At 43.8% G+C, this 24685-nt stretch overlaps 1 protein-coding gene across 7 annotated transcripts in view; it reads left to right on the top strand.

Annotated features, from left to right (window-relative positions):
* CDK14 (cyclin dependent kinase 14) overlaps positions 1–24685 on the top strand; it is an 895761-nt gene that overhangs the window by 286399 nt on the left and 584677 nt on the right. For all 7 annotated transcript variants that reach the window (XM_033931181.1, XM_033931186.1, XM_033931187.1 and 4 more), the window contains 2 exons: positions 1377–1471; positions 10676–10755. In XM_033931181.1, the coding sequence (XP_033787072.1) occupies positions 1377–1471; positions 10676–10755 (175 nt within the window). The remainder of the gene's footprint in view (positions 1–1376; positions 1472–10675; positions 10756–24685) is intronic.

Raw genomic sequence — 24685 nt, 5'->3', positions numbered from 1 at the left:
CTATGCCACTGTTGCTGAATATCACTATGGTCACCTTCGAAGTACTCCCCTTATGAAGCTATGCACTGACACCAACACCTAATCCACCCTTCAAAGCAATTTTGGAACTCTTTTTCTGGAAAGCCCATCAGAGCTGTCATCAGTATTTCCCTTGATGTTCTGAAAGTCATCAAAATGTCTCCTTTTCAATATTTCCTTTATCTTTGGGAGCCAGGTCAGGTGAGTAGGGAGTGTGTTCCAATATAGTTATTTCCATTCTGGCTAAAATCTTCCTCACAGACAGTGCTGTGTGAGCTGGTGCATTGTCATGATGCAAGAGCCATGAGTTTGCAAAAAGTTCAGTTCGTTTTCGTCTAACTTTTTCATACAGACTTAACAGCACTTCCACAGCACTGTTTGTTCAGTTGGAAAAAATTCATAATGAACAATCCCTCTGATATAATAAAAAAAGGTTAGCAACATCGTTTTGACTCAGTATGTATACTTACAAACTCTGCCCACACTCTACCCAGACTATGCCCCTCCCCCCAAGCTATGCCTGTGGCATGGTATACACCATAATATGTTTAAGCTGGTTGATATTTTATAAAAAGCCATTTTCTGCAAGCGTGCGAAAATGCCTTTATAAAATTACTTGCCTAGACACTAAACAAAGTGTGAGGTGAATGATAGTTTGTTTTCTATTCATTTTGCTTCAAAAACTGATTGAAACTGAATCTGCCATTCAAACAATGGCACAGAACAGAACCCTTTGAGAGAGCAATATTGTAAACCTGTGCAGGCAGATGTAGACTCCCTGGCTACTTTCCCTGTGGACTTTGCTGCAGTTCTAAAAGAGAAAGGGTGCATAGTCTTTCTTTTAAAAAATTTCCAGAGGGAAATGCAGCTGCAGCAATTGGCACCTGCTTGTTCTCTGGATGTTTTTTTTTTTTTTTTTCCAAAGAAAAATAATGCACGTCATTGAAATTATAAAACTGTATGTGCTGTAGCTTCCCTCAACCTAATTCTGCCCACAAAATGCAAGTACTTGCGTGGTGGAACAACTATTTTTACCCACATTCAGGTTGAGCAAGTGTTACAATAGCTCTTTTACCTGTGTATTTAGGGATTTCATGGGAAAAAATGGCATTTAAAAATCACCTTTTCCCTGTTTTTGCAGAGACAGAAATACAGTAGGGTAGAAATAAGCAACCATATCATGCATAATGATTCATCTTTGGCTTCATTGCTTTAGTAATATTATCATATCCAGAAATGAAATAAAAGCTTATCATGCTCTTTCAGTAGTGCTTTTTGCATTTATAAACAGATTAAATAAATTTACTATACTGTTAATGTGGAAAGCTATATTATTTTATTTTCTTTTCTTTGTTCAGCCCACAAGCCCAAAATTTGGAAAAGCTGATTCTTATGAAAAACTGGAAAAACTAGGGGAAGGATCATATGCGACAGTGTACAAAGGGAAAAGCAAGTAAGTTTTTTGTTGTCTACTAAAAGATTAATAAAAAATGTAAAAGCTTCCTGAAATATCAACACCCCAGCACGGATCTCCTACACTTGGTGGATGTATGTTTGTTGGTGTTCTCTTCCTCCTTTTCCCCTCTATATTCTCTCCCCTTTTTCCCTTACCCTCTCTCCCTGCATTTTCCCATTGCCCTCTCCTCCTCCTCTTTATTTCTATTGGATTCACCCCTGCAATATGTACTGTATTCCCAGATAAACATTTGTAAGTCAACCAAGGTCCTTCTCCAAGATTTTCTTCCATGAACACAGATTCTCACTAGAGAATAACATGGTGGATGTTACCCGCAGTTAGCCGCGGGTAACCCACCAAAACGGTGGAGGGGGGAAAGGTGCTCACCGCAGGTACGGGGACAAGGCCATCCACCGCCCTGTGGAGCGGTGAATGATCTTGCCCCGCAGTTAAGGAAGAGAATGTACGCAGTCACCTCCCTCCTTCCTACCTACCTACCCACCCGAATCTATCTATCTCCCTTCCTCCCCCTTACCTTCGCAGCATGTTTTAAGGTTTCAGACTTGTTGAAAGCTGCCAGAGCGTGCAACTTCCGGTTGCGTCAGAGGAGAAGCTTCCGCCCACACACGAACGCGTCTGCACGAACACTCCAGCGGCTTTTAACAAGTCTGAAACCTTAAAACGGGCCAAGAAGGTAAGGAGGAGAGAGGGAGGGAGGGAGGGAGATGCACGGATCACATGAGGAGTGACAAAGGGCAGTGAGGTGGCGAGAGGGAAGTGTGAAGGGGAAGATGGTCTGGTGACAGGGACAGATTTTTTTCCCCATGTCATTCTCTAATTCTCACCTCCATCCTTCTCCTTATTCCAGCCCCCCATTCCTGTTACATTTTTCTATAGTCTAGTTTGCTGCTGCTCTGTCTTCTTGTGTTCCTGCTGGCATATAGCCCAATACCCCATAGGAGGCCACTTCTTGTATATAAGGGGTTTGATTCTTCTGTAAGCACACTACATACTCCTGTCTGCAGCCACAGGATGCACCTTCTTAGTTCATGTTGTCTTGTCAGTGGCGTGGAACCAGGTCCGATAGCTGTGGTTCCTCTTCAAAGTTCCGATCAGCTTTTGCAACTGTTTCTGCCATGTTGGGATGGGGGGTGGGGGACACTTACTTTTCATTTTTAAAACATTTTTCTGGGTGACTAATAGCCCCTAAGTGCAGTGGAGTATCACTTGATATTCAAAAGCACCTTTCTGAGTCACAACACCTGTTACTAGATAAGCACTGCTGACCAGGGCAATGCATTGTTTTTTAGTGGCATCATCTGGATAATTCCATTTAAAATCCTTCATCCATCTCAGTGCCAACTAGACAGCACTGGGGTGATATGGGGGCAGAGTGGGAAATTATGTGGATGATGGCAATATTCTGGGCAACTGAGGACAGAAAAATCACTGTCCTATATTTTCCAGATAATTACCCAGATACCAGCAGTGAATATCACCATTATCAGTATAACTCTGGCTGTCAGTGAGCCACTGATTATAATCATAATTATCCTGCAATATATTTAAATGCTATGTCCAGAGAAACACCATTTGCAGAGTTTAAATATTGATTCAACGGATATAAATAAATATAAACAGATGTTTTCAGGATGCAACTGTGACCTTCAGAGAACAGCAGCACTCAGCTGAAAATCTCCACCCTGTTTGTATTAAAGCAGATCAGCATGCCTGCAGTCATCTTACCACCTTCTCACTTCTGGTGCCAGGCTATATCCCAGGATGCACCTCATGTGACATAGAGTTAATTTCTGCTATACTGTTAATTAGAAAGCATTATCACCATCCTACCCCTGTCCATAGCTCTCTGCATTCTTTGTTATATTGTCACAGGCTTACTGCCAGCCTTGATCATTTAGGCTCCACAGAGATAAAGGACACTGGAGAAGCTGGTGATGGGAGAAAAGCTTTTAGGAATCATTGCAATACAGTCCAGAACAGCTTCAACAAGGGCAGTAAATTTGTCTGAAAAAACACAGGACTGAATATGAAAATAATTATTGGATAAATACTGAGATTTTTTTTTTTTTTAAATTTAAAGAAATGCTGCAAAATATGCTGGAGTTCCTAGGAAAACATAGTCCTGTAGAAAATGAACTGAAGTAACCAGGCTAGTCTGCCCAGTAAAGTAACTAGGGATGGAGCTGCTACTCCATGCAGTGTAAAAAGCCTTTTCACTGTTTCGAGTTAAAATATTCAGGAGTTGGTTTCCATCCTCTTGCCATTTAAGGATCCTCCGCGTTGGTCCCACTTTTGAATTCCATTGTTTTTTTTATGTCCACCTTCTCCTCCAGGATTGGGCACCCTCCTGCCAGCGATCGGTAGTGTCGGGGGGGGCGGTCGGTAGTGTCAGGGGGGGGGCATCTTCTGGCAGGAGGGATTGGGCATCCTCCTGCCAACGATCGGTAGTGTCGGGGGGGGGGGGAGGGGCGGTCAGTAGTGTCGGGGGGGGGGGGGGGGGGCGGTCGGGCCTCGCCTTTAATATAGGCGGCCTGCCTGGGGAGCATTTTTTAAAAAAAACGTGCATCCCGATTGGCTGATTAGACAGCTGTAGGACGCCTGCAGCTGCCTAAAATCGGGACGCACTTTGGAGAATCAGGGCCTGAGTGCTGTTATATAACATAAGAACTGCCTCTTTCCTGGTTCTTGCCTTTGCTAGTCTTATAGCCCGTTACATTAACGGGTGCTAGAATATATGTGTGTGTGTCTGTCTTTAATTCTTTCTCTCTCTCTGTCTCTCCTTTGCGCTTTCTGTCTTTCTTTTTCCTTGGCTGTCCACCACCACCCCTTGCCTGCTCCCCCTGTCCATTCTCCCTTCCTTTTACCTACCCTGTCCTGCAGTAAGCCTCCCTTCCTTCCCCCCCCCTGCTCTGGAGCACTGGGACACTGAATGGTACATCTTTATGTAAATACTTGAAACTTGATTTCTCATTCCCTGCAGCTCTCCCCTGTCTGTCCAGTCTAGTCTCTCTATTTTGTTCCCTTCACCTATTCCCTTCCTTCTACCTTGCAGATCTCTCTCTACCTCCTTCTTCCTCTCCCTAGCCCACAGTCGTCAGTTTGGTACTTCTCTGAAATATCCTGCTCGGATGCCTGTGGTACCGCTCCCCACCCGCCACACCCGCGCTCGGTCCTCCTTGTGGGGGGTGCAGCGGGGAATGCGGAAATCATAAGGGCGGAGAGGGGGGGGGAAAGAGAAGGCTCCGAACGGGAGAGCCGGCGTCGGTTTGCGTTTGTTCCTTTAGGCAGCCTCGGTCAGCATTAGGGTTTCGCCGGCCGCCAGCGGTAGACATAAAACTTTCGACTCAAGCCGCCGCGGCCTCCTCCCAGCAGCTGCCGCTCCGCACTGCCTTTGCACCGCCTTTCGCCTCGAGAGCAGGGAAGGGCGTGCAGGCGCACTTGTCTTGCCTCGCGTGAGGCCAGACCGTAAGCCGTGCATGCGCACTTCCTAGCTACAGCTCACGGAAAACGGACGCACGCATAGGAAGTGCGCATGTGCGGCTTACCGTTTTATTATATTAGATAAAAGATCTCATATATAATTGCCTGACTGTGTGTATCTAGTAGAAGCATACTTATATACAACCAGGCCCTAGGCATATTCAGGAGAAAAGTTATGAAGGAGCATTAATGGACAATATAACACAATATTCTATACTCCACTCAATCGGAGAAGTGCATATACCATTCATGCATCATCATACAATCTCTTTATTACTCAGGGAAAAAGGTTTCAGAATTGGAGCCTACGCGCAGTCCTATCATAGATTGGGATAGTCAGTGTAGTCTTTTTGCTCCGTGCTCCAGTCATCGGCCAAAAAACCTGATTGATTTATTTACTACTTTTTATTATCATTTTATTTAAAATTTAGTTTAGTTTTTTTGTTTATTCTTCCTTATATTTTACTACTTAATCTATATTTTAAAGTATCTTCAACATCATTCAACATTTTTCAAAATTTTCCAGGAATGCACCTATCCATTAATTTGAATGGAGTCATGAAGTATCCAACATGCTGCTAAGACCTGTTGCTTCTATCTCTTCATTATCACCAAAATTTGCTCCTTCCCCTCTGAGCACACTCTGAGCACACTCGGACCCTTGTCCATGCTCTCGTAACTTCATGCTTAGATTACTGCAATCTACTCCCGACTGGTATCCCTCAGTGTCGCCTCTCCCCCTTGCAATCTATACAAACCTCTGTTGCATGACTCATCTTCTACCAACCTCACTACGCTCATGTCACCCCTCTCCTTAAGTCACTTCATTGGCTCCCTATCTGCCATCGCATACAGTTCAAGATCTTATTGCTGACCTGCAAGTGTGTTCATTCTGCTGCCCCTCAATTTCTCTCCTCGCTTCTCTCTCCTTATACACCTCCCAGAGAACTCCGTTCGTCAGTTAAGCCACTCTTAGCATTACCCTTCTCCTCCACTGCCAATTCCAGACTTTGTTCCTTTCATCTAGCTGCCCCCTATGCCTGGAATAAATTACCCGAGTTTGTTCGTCAAGCCCCTTCCCTTCCATTGTTTAAAAGCAGACTGAAAGCCCACCTATTTGCTATAGCTTTCAATCCTTAACCCTACTCCTCTGCCCTTCAACCCAGCCCGCTGATTGACTGTTCCCCTTAACTGTATCCATGACATACTGTTTGTCTGGCTTGGCTGTTTAGAGTGTAAGCTCTTTCGAGCAGGGACTGTTTTCTTATTCTTTGTGACTCTGTGCATTGCTGCGTCCGTCTGGTAGTGCTATAGAAATAATTAATGGTAGTAGTAGTAGTACATGCCTAAGTTATAAAATACATAGCAGTGTATGCACTTCAGCTCCTGTAAATGTATGCAGCCAAACTGTAGTTGCACTTTTGACAGATTCTATACTGGTATCTTATAAAGACACATAGGTGACTATTTGCTTTTTTAAAATTAGCCTTAAAATAGATCTCCAAATCTAAGTGATCTGTTATAAAACTACCCTTCCATGTATATATTCAGCGACACTCTTTATGTAGCAGTGCTGAACATGCTTATGTAGTAATGTAAACTCCAGCGCTGGAATTTAGGGCTACTTTTACTAAGGTGCGCTAGCGTTTTTAGCGCACGCACAAGTTAGTGCACGCTATAGCGTGTGCTAGCTGAAAAACTACCGTCTGCTTAAAATGAGGCTATTCCGCGCGTTAAGGCCCTAACGCACCTTTTGTAAAAGGAGCCCTTAAATTACTTCAAACAAAATAATTTGTTAAGGAGAATCCAAAACATATCAGAAGAACACACCAAACCGCTTTCAATTGCAGGTACTCGTTGAAATGGCAATGATAAACAAATGAGTTATAAAAAGAGAGAGAGATCTTTTTGGACCCCTGTTAGGTTACACAAGTTAGACCAGGGGTGCCCACACTTTTTGGGCTTGCGAGCTACTTTTAAAATGACCAAGTCAAAATGATCTACCAACAATAAAATTAAAAAAACACACAACGCACACTGTGTGCATAGAAAATGTTAATTATCATTCCTATTCCAGGGTTTTTCAAAGAGGTCAAAGCAGATGACTCTATGCACTATCACCTCAGTAACAACCATACAAAAATAGACAAATATACCCCCCTCCCTTTTTACTAAACCACGATTGCAGTTTTTAGAGCGCAGGGAGCTGCGCTGAATGCCCAGCGCTGCTCTCGACGCTCATAGGCTCCCTGCGCTAAAAAACTCTATTGCAGTTTATTAAAAGGGGACTTTAGTGTAAAATATAGACAGCAGATATAAATTCAGACACATTTTGATCACTAAATTTAAAATAAAATCATTTTTCCTACCTTGTCTGGTGATTTCATGAGTCTCTGGTTGCACTTTCTTCTTCTGACTGTGCATCCAATCTTTCTTCCCTTCTTTTAGTCTGTATGCTTCCTCTCCTCGAGACCTTGTTCCCTCCTCCAACTTTTCCTTCCTCTCTCCCTGCCCTTTCTTTCTTTCTGCCTCCCTTTCTTTTTTTTTTTCTTTCTCCCTGCCCTCCCCCAAGCCACTGCCATCGGGGACCAGGACCCAAACCGCCACCAATAACAGGCCCGAAAGCCGACGCTGCCCCAAGCTGTCCCTGCTTCGGCCGACCAGCATTCCTCTCCCCGACGTCAATTCTGCCGTCGGGGAGAGGAAGGCTGATTGGCCCAAGATCACGATCGACCTATTGGGGGAAATGCTGCCGGGTCCTGCCTTTGCGGAAACAGAAAGTAGGCAGGACCCGGCAGCAAGAAGAGCAAATGCTTCACTAACCTGTCTCCTGCCTTAGCCCATAGTGAACGCTTGCTTCAGGGCTCTCAACATGTGCGTGCCGGCTTCCCTTCTCCCCCCCCCCCCCCCCCACGGACATAACTTCCGGTTTCGGAGGGAAGAGAAGGGAAGCCGGCACGCACACATTAGAGCCACGGAGCATAAGTTCGCTACAGGCTGAAATCTCCAAGCCGTTTTTTTTTGTTTTTTTTTTTAATGTTCAGTAGCGGCGGCAGCAGCAGATGACAGCTGGGCGGACCGCCCAGCTAAAAGGCCCTAGAGAGAACACTGGAGAGGAAGGCTGATGGCCTGGTAGATCAGGACGGCAACACGAGTCTATCACGGAGCCCGAGATGGGCTCCGCGATCAACTCGCGTTGCCTTCCTGAGCTACTGGTCGATCGCGATCAACATGTTGGGCACCCCTGAGTTAGACAGTTCTAAATCTAATAGATGCTGGCACTGTCATCTGGACATTGGATCATCTGTTGTTCTATTGTCCTATGATACTCAATTTTTGGAAGTCAATATGGGGAAAGATAAATGCCATATTGGAATCATCAATTCCATTGTCATCTGAGGTAGTCATAATCGGAACATTATTACATATTAAACCTCCCATGGACCATTATAAGTGCAGGCTTTTCCTAATCATGACCGGGGTAGCCATGCAGATGATAACCCATACTTGGAAGAATTATGATCGCCTAAATTTTCCTTTTTGGTGGGCAAATTTATGCTCCAGTTATAAATTTGAGAAAATGAATGCTGATATGTCGGGGCAGAGCAAGATATTTAAACTGGTTTGGAGCCCATTGACATCTTTTTATTGATTCAGTATAGTTTAAAAATAGCCTTCAGTTTATTTGGTCCTATGTCTTAACTTTTTGTTTATTTTCACACGTACATCCAGGGAATGGGGAAAGGTTGGGTGGGATTGCATTATTATTTTACTGAAAGAAAGGTTACTGAATGAATATATGTATTTGTGCTTTTATTGATCAATCAATGGGTGGATGGGTGGGTTAAAATTATTGCTTAGATATGTTTGTAAGACAAAAGTGCTTATCTTGTTTTGCTATATGTCCACATACTTGTTTATTGCACTGTTAATGTTTTAAAATCAATAAAGTTTAATAAAAAAAAGAGAGAGAGAAGTTCAGTAACTAGGCAGGCCACACTGTTCAAAAAATACTCAAAACAGTGGGTTTACGAGTATAAAAACTTGCTGTTCAGGGCTTTTAGCTCTGTAATATAGTGGGTTGTTTTTTGTTTTGTTTTTAGCAGCGTAGACTGCCTGGTTACTGAATTTCTCTTTTTCTTATTATACATGATTTGTTGATGGGCAAGATAGACTGTGAGCCCACCAGGACAGATAAAGAAAATGCTTGAAGTACTTGGATATAAACGGCTTTGAGTGTGGTTGTAAAACTACAAAAAGGTAGTACACAAGTCCCAATTCCTTTCCATTTCCCCTTTTCTGTTGCACTTCATTGTACTCATACCTCCAAGTTAATACTATTTGAGAAGTATAATTGGGTCAGCAGAATACCTTTTTTATTGTATGGGCCCCCCCCCAAAAAAAAAAAAAAATCTGCATTCCCACCTGCAAGCTTAATGCTGATGCTGTCTGTCTTGGGCAAAATATGGGTCAGGCAATGTCCCTAGTTGCTCACCCCATTCTGCAACCTATAAGTAGAGTGTAGGCCAGCAGTCAAATTAACATGATATTGTGTGTTGTGTGCTCACACAGCACTAGAGCTGCCAGAAAATTTCCACATCACTTATTTAGGGGAAGGGGGGTGGTGTTCTCTTTTTTTTTTGTGCATGGCTAGAAGAACTCATTTAAATACTAATGAACTCCTAGTGATGCATTTGCATAGGGTTCTCAGTGGCTGCTATGATGATTGGTAGCAGCTATGGAGAGCCCTTTTCTGCACTGGGAGGACAGTTTTCCGTGACAGTACAATTGCTTTAATGCAGTGAATCACTCCCCCCCTCCCAGTGTAGTAATTTCAGGGTTAGCAGATAGAAGGATTTCCAAAAACCCGGCAGTTTGCATGGGTTTTGGATGTCCTCAAGCTCAGGACCTGCATCTGGAGGGCTTCCGTGCATGCCCAGACATTGATGCGATGACAGCACGCATGTAGAAACATAGAAACATAGAAGATGACGGCAGAAAAGGGCCACAGCCCATCAAGTCTGCCCACTCCAACAACCCTACCCCCTTGAATTTACCCCCCTAGAGATCCCACATGTGTATCCCATTTCCTTTTAAAATCCTTCACGCTGCTGGCCTGAATCACCTGAAGTGGAAGTTCATTCCAACGATCGACCACCCTTTCGGTGAAGAAGAACTTCCTGGTGTCGCCATGTGCATGATGTCACCATGTCGACATCCACGCAGGGCTGAGGTTAGTGTGGCCGGAGCAGAAAAAAAGTTTGCGAGACATTGCTTTAAGGACTCTTACTGCCATGGAAAACTTTTGTGAGTTGGGGCCCCAGTCTTTAGTGTAAGTGGAGAGGCAGGTGCAGATATGTAAATCTGCGTAAAGTATGCATATACTTGCATACTGTATATTAAGGTGTTTCATAATCAACATGCTTATGTGGAAATTCTACCCATGCTTTACCCTGACCAAACTCCCAGCCACACCGACCAGCAAAATAAGCCCGTGCTCTGATGCAGCTTCCAGTGTGATTGCTGGCTTCACTTCCAGTCTCTGCATAGTAATAGCTCATAGGGTCTGATTCCCTTAAGAGTTAGCTGAACATGAACTGATGGCAAGGAGAATTCCCATTTCTCTGCAACCGTTGAGTTATTAATGTCCATAGGAAGCATGCAAAATAAACTTTCAAAAATAATTCTTTTTATGCTTAGAGTCAACGGAAAGCTGGTGGCACTGAAGGTGATCAGACTACAGGAAGAAGAAGGTACTCCATTTACAGCCATTCGTGAAGGTATGGGTTTCTTTTAATAGCTGCTCTTATGCCATTTTTGTTGGTTTTAGCATGCTAATTCATAAGTAAATTAATTTCCTTTGCTCTGTAATGAATGCAGTTAACAATGGGTCATCCTCCACTGAGTATTAGATATCTAAAGTGGAATGCTTATGTTTATAGTATGGAATCTTTTTAGATTTTTAAAATAAGAATGGTCTCTAGACATGGTTTTAGAATGAATGAGTCAGTACAAGAACATTTCCTAAGTTTCACATCAACCTCTTTTTTTGGCTGCACTGCATGATGTGACGTTTTATTGGAGACTGTCATCTAAATCTAAATCTAAATCTTGGGTTTATATACCGCATCATCTCCGCAGATGGAGCTCGACACGGTTTACATGGTTAGGGAAGGAACGGAACTCCAGTGGAATTATATAAGTATGAGAGAAGAGAGGTTGGTGTGAGAGTGCCAGGAGCGGGACGGGGTTACGTTCTGGAGAAGAGCCAGGTCTTCAGATGCTTACGGAATGGTAGAAGGGGGCTCAAATTGCGGAGAGGGGAAGGGAGACTGTTCCAGAGCTGAGTGATTCTGAAAGGGAGGGAAGAGCCAAGTTTACCAACAAGGGAGATGCCTTTTAAGGAGGGGTAGGATAGTTTTAATTTTTGAGTGGATCTAGTGGAGGTTGGATTTGAGGAATTCCAGGATAGAGGGATAAAAGGAGGAAGGATACCGTGGAGGATCTTGAAGGTTAGGCAGGCACATTTAAAGTAGACCCTGTCATATGTTTTAGTTACAGTTTTAGTTTCTATCCTTGGATAGAAAAGGATCATTCAGTCTTAACACAGGAGCAGAGAGGATGAGAAGGAAGAATGGCAGATGGAAGGGGAGGGGGGATTTATTTTTTAAATTCATTTTCTATACTGTTCTCCCAAAGAGCTCAGAATGGGTCACAGGATAACATATAGTAAAAACAGGTTACCCTTTGCCATGTTTACAATACAATGTGTTCATTCTTACTAACATATAGAGAGAATCTAATTCCAATAGGCAAGGGAGGTAAGTTTTTATTGCTTTCCTAAAGTTCAGGAGTCCTTCGAGGGATTTGATCTGTGGGGGCAGTTGATTCCAGTAGCTTGGCAAGAAATGGGAGTAAGATCATCGTCTGGCATTCTTGGCCAGGGGTGTTTGGAGGTGTGTTTCCTCCTGGGAGTGGAGTGGTCTGTTTGGCACATATGGAGGAAGCTTAGCTGACATGTAGTCTGGTGCCATGTTGCGCAGGGATTGCACACTAGCATCAAGCTCTTTTTAAAAAAAAACTTTATTAATTTTCAAATGTTAACAGTGCCATACAATAAATTTAAATATAAACACTACACAGAACACACTTTAATTACACAAATAATTAAAAAAAACCAATCATTTTCACACATCCCCCCTCCCCATAATTAATAAGAAGAAGTACATATTTAATTGCAATAATATAGATAGATAATTAAGTATAGCAAACAATAATACATTCCCCACCCTGGATGTGTAAGGAAGTCAAATCAAAGGAAAGGTACATGACAGTTATTGTGACTCAATAAATGCAGTCAATGGGCTCCATACCATTTTGAATGCGTTACTATATCTCACAAGCTCTTAAAGATGCAGCGTTTGGTTACAGGTAGCCAGTGGGCTGATGATAGAGCCTGGGAGACAGGGTCATGGGCGTGAAGGTTTTTTGGAGGTCTGCTGTGTTTTGTACATGTTGGAGATCCTGTATATTCTTTGCTGTGAGACTATTGAATAGCGTGTTGTTGTAGTCCATGCAGAAGAGGACAAAGGCATAGAGAAGTTGGGTGAAATCAGATTCCGAGAAGTAGTTCCATATTTTCCAGAGTTGATGTAAGTAGTAGAATGAGGAGGATATCACCTGGGAGAGATGGTTGGAGAGCAGTAAGTAGGAGTCAAGTAATATTCCTATGCAGCGTGCTTGGTCTTTTGCAATTATGGTGGTTGATTCCCAGAGCAGAGAGGGGTGGGTGCGGGTGCAATGCTCTTTGCAGGTCCAAAGGAGTTCAGTTTTGGAAGCATTCAGTTGCTGTTTGTTAGCGGACATTTAGTTTTTGATTTCTGAGAAGGCAGTTCATGAGTTTTGTGATCTGGGAGTTGCAGAATTCTCCCAGAGGTAGATACAGTTGGATGTCATCCGCAAAGGAGTGAATCTGAATTTGGTGTTTGTGGGCTATGTCTAGGATGGGTCTAATGTAGAGATTAAATAATAGAGGGGATAGTAAGGATCCTTGGGGAACACTGTATTTGATTGGTTTTGGTTTCGATAGGGCTGTGTTGAGTAGTACGCTTTGGGATCTATTACCACATTTCCCCATATATAGGTCGCAGCCTATATATGGGTTTTGCAAGCCTGCCCAGTGGGTGCGGCTTGCATAACTGGATCGGCCTATACTGCTTTTTAAAATCATCCCCCTCCTTACCTCCCTCACTGGATGGCAGACGGCTGCCTCCTCGAATCTCACGGCCAGCAGTCCTTTGATCCGAATAAATTAGGACGTCCTGTTACTAAACGTACGTTGTCAAATTGGCTTGCAGCGTGCATTTCATTTTGTTATGCTCAGTCCGGACTGACACTGGAAGGTTCTGTCACGGCCCATAGAGTTAGAGCTATGGCAGCATCTGTGGCTTTCCTCCGTTCCATGCCTATTGAGGAAATCTGCAAGGCTGCTACATGGTCCTCAGTTCACACTTTTACATCTCACTATTGTCTGGATGCATTCTCCAGACGGGATGGACACTTCGGCCAATCTGTTTTGCAAAATTTGTTTTCCTAATGGCCAACCTACCCTCCATCCCTCTTTTTGTTAGCTTGGAGGTCACCCATCAGTCAAGAATATGCTGTCTGCTTGTCCTGGGATAAAGCACAGTTACTTACCGTAACAGGTGTTATCCAGGGACAGCAGGCAGATATTCTTGCGTCCCACCCACCTCCCCAGGTTGGCTTCTTAGCTGGCTTATCCTAACTGGGGACCGCACGCCTCTGTCGGGCGGGAAGGCACTCGCGCATGCGCGGTGCGGCCTGCTAGAACTTTCCAAGTTCTTAGAGTTCTTTTCGATCTTAGCCCAGCCCCAAACTGCTTCCTGCATGGCTTTGCCATCAGTTCTCGCTGGGCTGGGCTGGGGCACTTAAAAAAAATGCAGATTGTCTTGTGGATTCCAAGTGAGCAGTTGTGGTAGGAGGAGAACTAATCGATGGTCATTTAATGAACAGAGAATACAAGAGGGTGTATATGGGATAGTCAAGCAGTGAAGATAGGTAACCCATAATGTAGAGCTTTAAAGTAAAAAAAAGAATTTTGACTTTAATTCTGGATTTATTGATAGTATTTATAGACCACTTATAGCCTAAATGGCTTACATTCAGGTACTCGAGTATTTCTCCCTATCTGTTTTGGTGGACTCACAATCTGACTAATGAACTTGGGGCAATGGAGTGTTAAGTGTCTTGCCTAGGTCACGAGGAGCAGTGCTGGATTTGAACCTGCAACTCCTCCACTCAGAGTGAAACAGTAGCCAATGATATTTCTGAAGTAATGGTGAAACATGGGTATACATGTCCATTTTCTCTTCATTCTATTCTGAATGCAACATCTGTCTTCTCTACCTGCAATCTTGTATGAGCGTTGTACTATGTGAAGCAACGATAAATCTTTTTTTTTTTTTTTATCTTTTTTATTCTTTTTTTAAATTCTTACATCAAGTGAAATACATGTAATACATTCAATTATGAAAAAACACTTGAAATTATTATTAAATGTTCTTACAATGTGAATTAAATAAACCCTTTATCAGAATTTTATATCATATTAATATTACAATAGTTTTCCCTCCCTACCCCTTCTATATGTTCTATACATGTGTTATTATATCTGATCAATAGAATAATTTGTCAATGGTCCCCATATTTTATTAAATTTTTTAATATAACCTTGTTGTAATGCCAATACTTTTTCCATTTTTATTATTAATAAGTCTCTCATAAAAAGGCTCTTACACTTCTTCAGAGACTATACAGTACCTTTGCCCTGAGAGGGAAATAATTGTACTACTACTTTAACGAGTAATATTCAAATCTGCGTATGCTTGAATTAAAGAAGGAAGTATAAGAGAGCACCATTTGACCTGCAGCTAGGATAAATTATCTTTTAAGAAAGCGCTGCTTCATAATGAGAATTTTAAGACTCTCAAACACACTTCTATATGATGTGATAGACTTTATCATGATTAACTTTCATCCCAGGAGCTTAATGACTTCTTAAACCTTAAGTGCACTAATGGATTCTGGGATGTGAAATTAGGGGCTCCTTTTACAAAGACGCGCTAGCGGTTTAACCCGCGTAATACCGCATTCTAAACCGCCGGCCGTGCTACCTGCTGCCGCCTCCTCTTGAGCAGGTGGTAGTATGTAGACCAGCGCGGGGGTTAGCACGTAATGAAAAGTCACGCGCGTTAACCCCGCTAGCACGGCTTAATAAAAGGAGCCCTAAGTAGGCATATCTGTAGCACATGGTAATACTGCCCGTAATCCTGTAGGTACACAGTGAGACATAAAGTCAAAAACTGTTCAGCATTTGGAAGGGCTATTACATTTTTATTTTTTAATCTTTATTAATTTTCAAAACCAACACAAAGTGCCATGAATTCAACAAACATTACTAATCAACGTAAGCACTTAATTCCATCAATAACAATACTTATTATATATGATATATTTAATGTATTGCACTATTGAAGATTGTAAAATTAATAAAGATTTTTTAAAAAACAATACAGAAGAAAAATATCCCTCCCCTCCCTTCCATCAATTTAATCAAGAAATACACCCAAAAACAAACAATAATATCCCCCCACCCAGCCACCCCGGCCTGGATGTGTATAAAAATAAACAGAAAATTAAATAAAGACAGTAATGTTGAAGTAACGAAGGGTGTCAACGGGCCCCAAACCAAATTTAAAAAATTGCTATGCCTCAACATATCTGCATTCATCTTTTCATATTTGTAACTTAAACATACACTAGCCCACCAAAACTGAAAGTTGAGGCGGTGCAATTTTTCCAATTGCGGGTTTAATTTGCATAGCAATCAATCCCTGTCATTATGGGGAAGAGCCTACCTTTTACATAATTAACAGTGTGGCATTACCTTTAAAAAAAAAAGTCCTGTGCTGAGTTGATGGTAACCTTTATTGCTCCTTCCCCAGTGGATTCCAATGGTGCCTTTCATGAGCTTCTCTTTCATTAAAACAATAACTTAACGAGTGACTAAACACAATTTACATGCTCAGGACAGTTAAAGTAGGACTTTAACTGATTCCTGGACTACCTGCCAACTACATTAAGTAGTACAAAACCCTGCAAAGGTTCGTTCAGAGCCTATAGCAAACCTGCCATATTACCCCACTACTGGAACTCTCGCAGCATCAACCTTACCCGTGAAAAGGTATGAGAGAGATTTGCATATAATGGAAGTGATAGGCATGCAAATCTGCTTCATGCATATTGATTAGGGCTAGCCTGAAAACCCAATTGGCCTGGTGGTCCTCCAGAACAGGGTTGGGAACCACTGATGTAGAATACCAAAGGCATTTCCTACAGGCAAAATAGAACAAGTGGAACTGCTACAGATTCCTACAGAGAAATTACATGCTAGCAGAATTACTTGCCTGAGTCACATATGCAAAACAATAAGAAGTTCTCAGCACAAGCAACCAACTTCCTAAATGCTGAGCGTTACTTTGTCACTGTAGCTGTGAAGAGTGTTAAGTGCTAATTTGCAGAAACGAAATTCTAAGTTTTGACATTGCTTTAGATCATTCATTAAAACATCATTCTCTTCTTGGTTGGGCTGAGAACTTTTTAGCACCCCCTCGTAGGACCAATGTGACCCAAGAATAGCAGGGACAGATCAAGATAAGAACAAGTGTGCATTTTCTTTGTGGCGTTCATATCACATGCTATGAGAGTAGAAGGGGAGGGAAGTTACCTTAAGGCTGATGGTGAATAAAATGTCAGTTTGCAACATTGTCGGATTGCTGGCTTAATCAGGTGTTGGCAATGAATGTGACAGTGCTGCAACCAAAACTGTAAAACCACTCTTCCATAATTGTGTGACTGCCCTATTGTGTCAGTATTTGACCTGATGGAGCGTAACTTGCATGGAGTGGCAGGTGCAGCTCTGGCTGTCTAATTAGGCAGACTAGATGGACCTTGTGGGTTCTTTACATATTGTCATATACTATATTTCTGTGTTAAATAAAGAACAAATTAGAAATATGAAATGAATACAATAAATTGACCTGGGAACTCAAGTCAGACTGGAAAAATAAAGGGACCCTTTTACTAAGCTGTGATAAAAAGCGGCCAGTGCTGTCACTAGCGCAGGACCTTCCCACACTTTTAACATGGCTGTAAAATGGCGGCATTTTCTGTATTCTCCAATAATGGCCATGTACTAATTTCTAGTGTTTTTCAACTCTTCCTGTGGATTAACATGTACTAATTTCCCCATTAGTGTGTAAGCTCTTACCAACGCTTATTTTCTAGTTGGTAAAGGCTCCTGTGCTAACCAATTAGAGCAGAACATGCCAAATCTCCGCCCCTAAACATGCCCCAAGCGCTAAAAAATTAAATCTGTTTTTTTCAGCATGTCGGAAGTGCATGCCAATCCCAAACTAATGCAGGGATGCCTGAATGCACCCCGAAGTAGTGCTTTTTAACCTGCTTAAAGCACACAATAGTTCTTACTACAGCTCAGTGAAAGGGTCTTCAAAACATTGTATTTCCTGATTAAAATAAAGACATCAGAGATATACATTTCTTCCCAAAGTGAACATATATCAGTTAATAAATTGAAAATAAAACACTTTTTTAATACTTTTGTTAACTGAACATATTAAGCTGGATTCTGTATAGGACACCTTGTCTCAGAAGCTAAAGGGCATCCTATATAGAATCGCGCATAAGCCCGCCTAAAATGAACCCGATGCTCTAACTGACATCCATGTTACAGATGCTGGTTACAGAATTGGGTTTCCGCTGAGCTTATCGCGGCAAGGGATCTCCCTGTCACGATAAGTTTAGCGGCAATCTGTCCCTACCCTCCCCCCCCCCCAAAGACTACCAGCAGGAGGGATGCCCAATGCCTCCTACCGGAACACCCCCCCCCCCCCCCCAGAATGAAAGCGGCAAGAGGGATGCCCAGTCCCTCCTGCCCTGAATATCCCCCCAATAGATGGAATAGCTCACCCCCCGGAACCCGCCCTCCATCCCCCACCCGGACCCCACATCCCCAATCGAACCCCTCCTAACCCCACCCAACCTCCTGAAACCCCCTCTGACCCTCCTCTAACCATTTTTCTTGGTTGGCTGGATGGATCTTCCTGTCCAACTGGCAGGCCCGTCTCTGTCAGAATGGCAAGCCTGTCCCTTCCCAGTGCATTGTGGGATTCACCGGGGAGGGCCTGATTGGCCCAGGCGCCTAAGGCCACTCCCATAGGAGGGACTTTAGGCTCCTGGGCCAACTGGACTCTTAGATTGGCCCCACCCATAGGCACATGGGCCAACCTAAGATCCCGGTTGGCCCATCTACCAGGGGGGAGGGGTGTTCTGGGCAGGAGGGACTGGGCATTCCTCCTGCTGCTTCCATTCGGGGGGGAGAGGGGGACGGGTAGCTGCAATCGCGGCTGCTAAACTTATCGCAGCTGGGAGATTCCTTGCCACGATATGCTCAGCAGCTGCGTCGTCTTACAGTGTAGGCCAGCATTTTGTTGGCTTACATTGTATGCATCTCCCGCTGTCCTAGGGAGATGAGTATGGCTGCCTAGGTCTACCTAAGGCTATTTCCGGGCCAAACCATGCCTGCTCCTAGCCGTAGGCGAGCTTAGGCAGGCTTGTGAGCCTCCCTAGGCTCCCAGAGGTGCCTCCAATGTAAGCGCTCTGCCTCAGTAGTTTTAAGAAAAAACAAACTTGCACCCCGATTGGCTGGTTAGAGAGCGATCTGACGCCTACCGCTGCCTACAATCGGGATGCCATTTATAGAATCCGGGCCTTTGGGCCCAATATTCAGAAAATGCTGAGTTCATAAATTTATGCACATATGTGCCATATTCTCAGCCAAATTTAGGAGCAGAAATTTTCAGCTGAAAATTCATCTAATTTAGGAGTTTAAAATTTATGCTCATAAATTTAACTTTGCCATTCATTTGCCTTATATTTTACAAGCCTAAGTTATGTGCCTAGTATTGAAAATCAGTTCTAAGCTCCTAACTTTTTTCTCTGGCCCTAAATTCACCTCTGTTGCTTCTAAAATGTAAGAGTTTAGTAAAAAAAATTTATATATTCATATTATTTATTAACATGCCAACATATAAACAGTTGCTAATACATTCCCAGTCCAACAATTTCCTTATAGTATACATTTGTTCTGTACAAGACATGTCATATTCATAAGGGCCTCTATTGTAGTGAAAGTTTGAGTAAAAATTTATGAACTCAACCCCAGCAAATTTTCATAGGCCAATTTATAAGAAAACCTCTCAGAAGTGTAAATGCTTTGAATATCAAGCCCATTTATTTTTTTCGAACACATTGGTCCTAGTCTCTCCTTTTTGCTTTCCTCTGCTTTCTCCTAACTTTTTCCACACGATGCTGTTCATTTGGCAGTTCTCCTTTCTCCTCCTAAATTCCCTCTACATCTATTTTTGACATACTGATCTTTCTCTTTTAGCACTTTCTTCCTTTCTGTTCTTCCTCTATATTCCCTTAAATTTCACCCTGCTTACTCTCCTCACCCTCCAGTCTTCAATCTGTCCTGCTTTTTTACCTACCTTTCAGCCCATTTCTCCTCACCCTCCCATTTCTCCTGTCTCATTTCTTGTCCAGATCTTCTTTCCTTTTCTCTTTCACTCATTCCCCATTACCACATATTCACTGTCTGTACGGATCCCCTCACCAGCCCTAATATCTTCCATAATAATGAGCTGATTTGCATGACACTCAACTCACAACTCATTTTTTTCCAATCATATTTATTCAATTTTTGAGAAAAATATAATCAAATGCAACATAACAGATAAAGTGCCAGATACAGAAACATAAGAAAAAAATACAGTGCTGCCAAGAACTAACAAATATAGTAGCTACCCAGCTCTGCATCAAACTCCCTCCCCACCATCTCCCAAACACAACTCAACATTTTTAATCTGCATGTCACCTGATTTCATCTACTATGAAAGATGTATTACGGTAGAATAATGCACATTACTCTCAGGAATTGGAAAATGTGCATTAATTGGTTAATAAAGTGAATTATTCTGATAATGCATTTCTATAAATAGGTGCCTCAATGTTAGAGGCTGCATCTCCTTAAAAATTAGGGTTAGAATTCAAGTAGACAACAAGGCAATGTTGATCAGTGGGAAGAATTGTGATATATTAGGGATGTACGTTCTTTAGTGCATATTCAGATAGTACACCTCAAAAAAAAAAATAGTGCATGCTAGATTAATTTAACATGCATTAACCTATGAATTAACATCTTTAAGTCAGTTGGTGTGCATCAAAAAGTTTTTATGAAAATTAGTGCTTGAAATGAAATGGACCAAATAAACTAAAAATGAACCAAAAATCTTAGGCAGCTGCAGCTTTAGTTTCTGTTTTACATAAGTGAATTGACTGTTCAATACACTTACTGAGAGAGCATTGCCCTGTATTAGAAAGATTCTTTTCTGCAGTGAATTCAGTTATATCTTAATTTATCCCAGTACAAGCAGGCAGCATATTCTTGACTGATGGGTGACGGCACCGACGGAGCCCCGGTACGGACAATTTTAGAGTGATTGCACTCTAAGAACTTGGAAAGTTCTAGCAGGCCGCCCAGCTCACGTGTGAGTGCCTTCCCGCCCGACAGAGGCGCGCGGTCCCCAGTTTCTTAGTTTCCGCGGAGCTAAGAAGACGCACTTTCAACAGCTGTTGAAAACTTTTTTCTCATTCGCCTTCCCGCTCGCGTAAACCGTTTCGGAATTTGTATTCCCCTTTTTTTCTTTTCTTTTTTTATAATAAAAAAAAAAAAAGAATTTTCTTTTTTTTTCCTCTCTTTTTCGGGTTTGCCCCGGCGGGGCCTGCTGCCACCATCGAGGCCTTGGCCTTCGATTTGGCAGAAGCCGTTTTCACGTTCATGCCCCCCCAACCCGGTTTTAAGAAGTGCCAGCGGTGCGCAAGACCCATTTCCCTCACTGACCCACACAACTGGTGCTTACAGTTCCTGGGTCCTGACCATCGGGCGTCCACCTGCACCCGCTGTGCCACTCTAAAAAAGAGAACGTTAAAAAACCGCCAGATCCAACAGCAACTTTTATTTGGTACCGAGATGTCGGATTCGGCGGCACCGGTCCCGACTTCGGCCCCGACGCAGTCGGCACCTACCTCATCGACGCCGCGCGATACCGTGCCGGCGTCGCATCCCTCAGGTAAGCCGGCTAAGAAGCCTTCCCCGCTGGAGCGTCCTCCGGTCTCAGTGGCAGCGAGCCCAATCCTGCCGACCTCGAGGCGCCCGCGGAAGCGCTCCGCTCCGATTGAGGTTAGCCCTTCGACCTTGGGTTCCTCTTCGGAGTGTAGAGCGGCACCAAAGGTACCGCAGAAGAAAAAATCGGTACTGGTGCCTTCGATGGACGAGCGAATTGCCGCCGTCCTGCAAGTACAGCTCAAAGAGCAATTGCAGCAGCTCCTACCTGCTCTTCTGACACCGAGCCTTCCAGTCCCGGTCCGGTCTGAGCTACCGGTACCGGCAGTGGAACAGCCTCTTTTATCGGCATCCACTTTGTCGGTACCGGTACAAACAGCTTCCTCGGTATCCATGCCAGTTTTAGCTCCGGAACCGAGGTCTTTACACCAGGCGGTGCAAACTTCGGCACCGGCACGCCCGATGACATCTCCCGGTACCGTTTCTCAGAGGTCTGGTAAGTCGACTCACAAAACTCGACACCTAGAACCCTCCACACTGGAGTCACGGGACCGTAGCTTTCAAGTGAGGGACCCTGATCTGTGGGGTGATTCAGAGGAACCTTTCCTCTCTGAGGGAGTGTGTTCATCAGGGGACGAGGATCCTTCTGGTTTAGATCCATCCTCCAAACCTGATGCAACTTCTTTCACCTCTTTTCTCAAAGAGATGTGCGACTCTCTTTCTATTCCCTTGGAGGCTGAATCCAAAAAATCCAAGGCATTTCTCGATGCACTGGACTTTGACCAGCCTCCAAGGGAATTCTTAAAATTGCCTCTCCATGATATTTTGCGAGAGACTTTCTATAAAAATCTAGAGACACCTTTGACCATTCCAGGAGCTCCTCGCAAACTGGACTCCTTATATAAGGTCATACCTATTCCGGGCTTTGACAAACCGCAACTCCCCCATGAGTCTTTACTGGTAGAATCTACTTTAAAGAAATCCACGGGGGCTAGTGTGTATGCCTCTGTCCCTCCTGGCAGAGAAGGTAAGGCCATGGATAAGTTTGGCAAACGGTTGTATCAGAATGCGATGCTAGCTAATAGATCTGGGAACTATGCTTTCCATTTTTCGTTCTACCTTAAGCATCTCATTCAAACTTTGTCAACTTTTGAGAAATACCTCCCTGACCGTAAAAGATCTGCCTTTCGCCAAACTTCTTCATCGCTCTTACAACTTCGTAAGTTCATGGTCAGATCAATCTATGATACCTTTGAGCTGACCTCTAGGGCCACGGCTATGTCAGTGGCCATGCGGCGACTGACCTGGCTTAGAGATTCAGAACTCGATGTCAATCACCAAGATCGCCTGGCCAATGCACCTTGCTTGGGGGATGAGCTGTTTGGAGAATCCATGGACTCCACTACCCAAAAGCTCTCAGCTCATGAGACTCGGTGGGACACTCTCCTTAAAACGAAAAAGAAAACCCCACCTACCAGGCCTTTTCGCCAACAGTTGGCCTACCAGCGTAGATTTGTGGCTCGTCCTTTACCACAGGCCCCGCAGCAACCCAGGCGTCAGAGGCAACAACAGAGGCAAGCTGCTAGACCAGCACAGCAGCAACAACAGGTGAAGCCTCCCCCTTCACAAAAATCCACTCAACCCTTTTGACTTGGTTCTCCAGGACATAGCCAGTCTCCATCCTGCCGCCCACCTTCTGCAGCCCATAGGAGGACGCCTTACTCTTTTCATAAACCGTTGGGAAACCATCACCTCGGATCAGTGGGTCCTCAACATCATCCGCCACGGCTACTCTCTCAACTTTCAGACACTTCCTGCCCAAAGTCTGCCAAGAGAGTCTGCTTTGAACACTCCTCAGGTTTCACTCCTTCTTCAGGAGGTTCAATCCCTCCTCTTTCTGAACGCCATAGAGGAAGTTCCTCTAGATCAAAAGGGGCAGGGATTCTACTCCCGTTATTTTCTAGTTCCCAAAAAAACAGGAGATCTCAGACCCATCCTAGATCTTCGCGATCTCAACAAATGCTTGGTCAAAGAGAAATTCAGAATGCTCTCTTTAGCCACTCTTTACCCTCTTCTCAATCTTCTCAAAGAAGCATACACTCACATACCGATCAATCTGGCCTCCAGACAGTACCTACGCTTCATGATCAATCGTTGTCATTACCAGTACAAGGTGCTACCCTTCGGTCTTGCCTCCTCTCCAAGAGTGTTTACCAAATGTCTGATTGTGGTGGCTGCTTTTCTACGTTCCCACCACCTTCAGGTGTTTCCTTACCTGGACGATTGGTTGATAAAGGCCAATTCATCTCAGACAGTACTCCAGGCCACCAACCAGACCATTCTATTTCTACGTTTGCTGGAGTTCGAGATCAATCTACCCAAATCTCATCTCATCCCCACTCAGAGACTTCAATTCATTGGAGCAATCTTGGACACAGTCCTCATGAGAGCGTTTCTGCCGTCCAACCGTCTTCAAACGCTTCAATCTCTATGTCAGCAGGTGCTTCCACAACGTTCCATCTCTGCCAAGCAAATGATGATACTCTTGGGTCACATGGCCTCCACAGTTCATGTCACACCACTTGCACGTCTTCACCTGCGCACTCCTCAATGGACCCTAGCTACCCAGTGGTCCCAAGCGATGGATCCTTGCTCACGTCACATATCTGTAACATCATCTCTTCGTCAGTCTCTACAATGGTGGTTGATATCCTCAAATCTCTCCAGAGGTCTTCTGTTCCATCTACCTCCTCATCAACTTGTCATCACCACCGACGCCTCCCCTTATGCCTGGGGAGCTCATTTGAACGAGTTCCAAACTCAAGGACTTTGGACAGCTCAGGAAATGAAGCATCACATCAATTTCCTGGAACTCAGAGCAATGTTTTATGCCCTCAAGGCCTTCCAACATCTTCTCTTTCCTCAAGTCCTCCTGCTGTACACAGACAATCAAGTTGCGATGTACTACATCAACAAGCAGGATGGGACAGGCTCTCGCCTCTTGTGCCAAGAAGCCCAGAAGATTTGGGCTTGGGCCACAGATCACCATCTATTCCTGAAAGCTATCTACATTCAGGGAGAACAGAATTCCTTGGCGGACAAGCTCAGCAGAATTCTCCAGCCTCACGAGTGGACACTCGATCCTTTAACTCTACAGTCCATCTTCGCTCAATGGGGCACTCCTCAGATAGACCTCTTTGCAGCTCCTCACAATCACCAGCTGCCCCTATTCTGCTCCAGACTCTACTCTCCTCACCGTCTGGCAGCGGATGCATTTCTCCTCGATTGGTCCAATCTGTTCCTGTACGCTTTCCCTCCTCTGCCTCTCATGTTAAGAACCTTGTTCAAGCTCAAGAGGGAACGAGCCACCATGATTCTGATTGCTCCACGGTCACGGTGGCCCAGGCAACATTGGTTCTCCCTTCTAC

Source organism: Geotrypetes seraphini, chromosome 2 (assembly GCF_902459505.1).
Source record: "Geotrypetes seraphini chromosome 2, aGeoSer1.1, whole genome shotgun sequence".
Lineage (NCBI taxonomy): Eukaryota > Metazoa > Chordata > Amphibia > Gymnophiona > Dermophiidae > Geotrypetes > Geotrypetes seraphini.
This window is presented reverse-complemented; position numbering and strand designations above follow the sequence as displayed.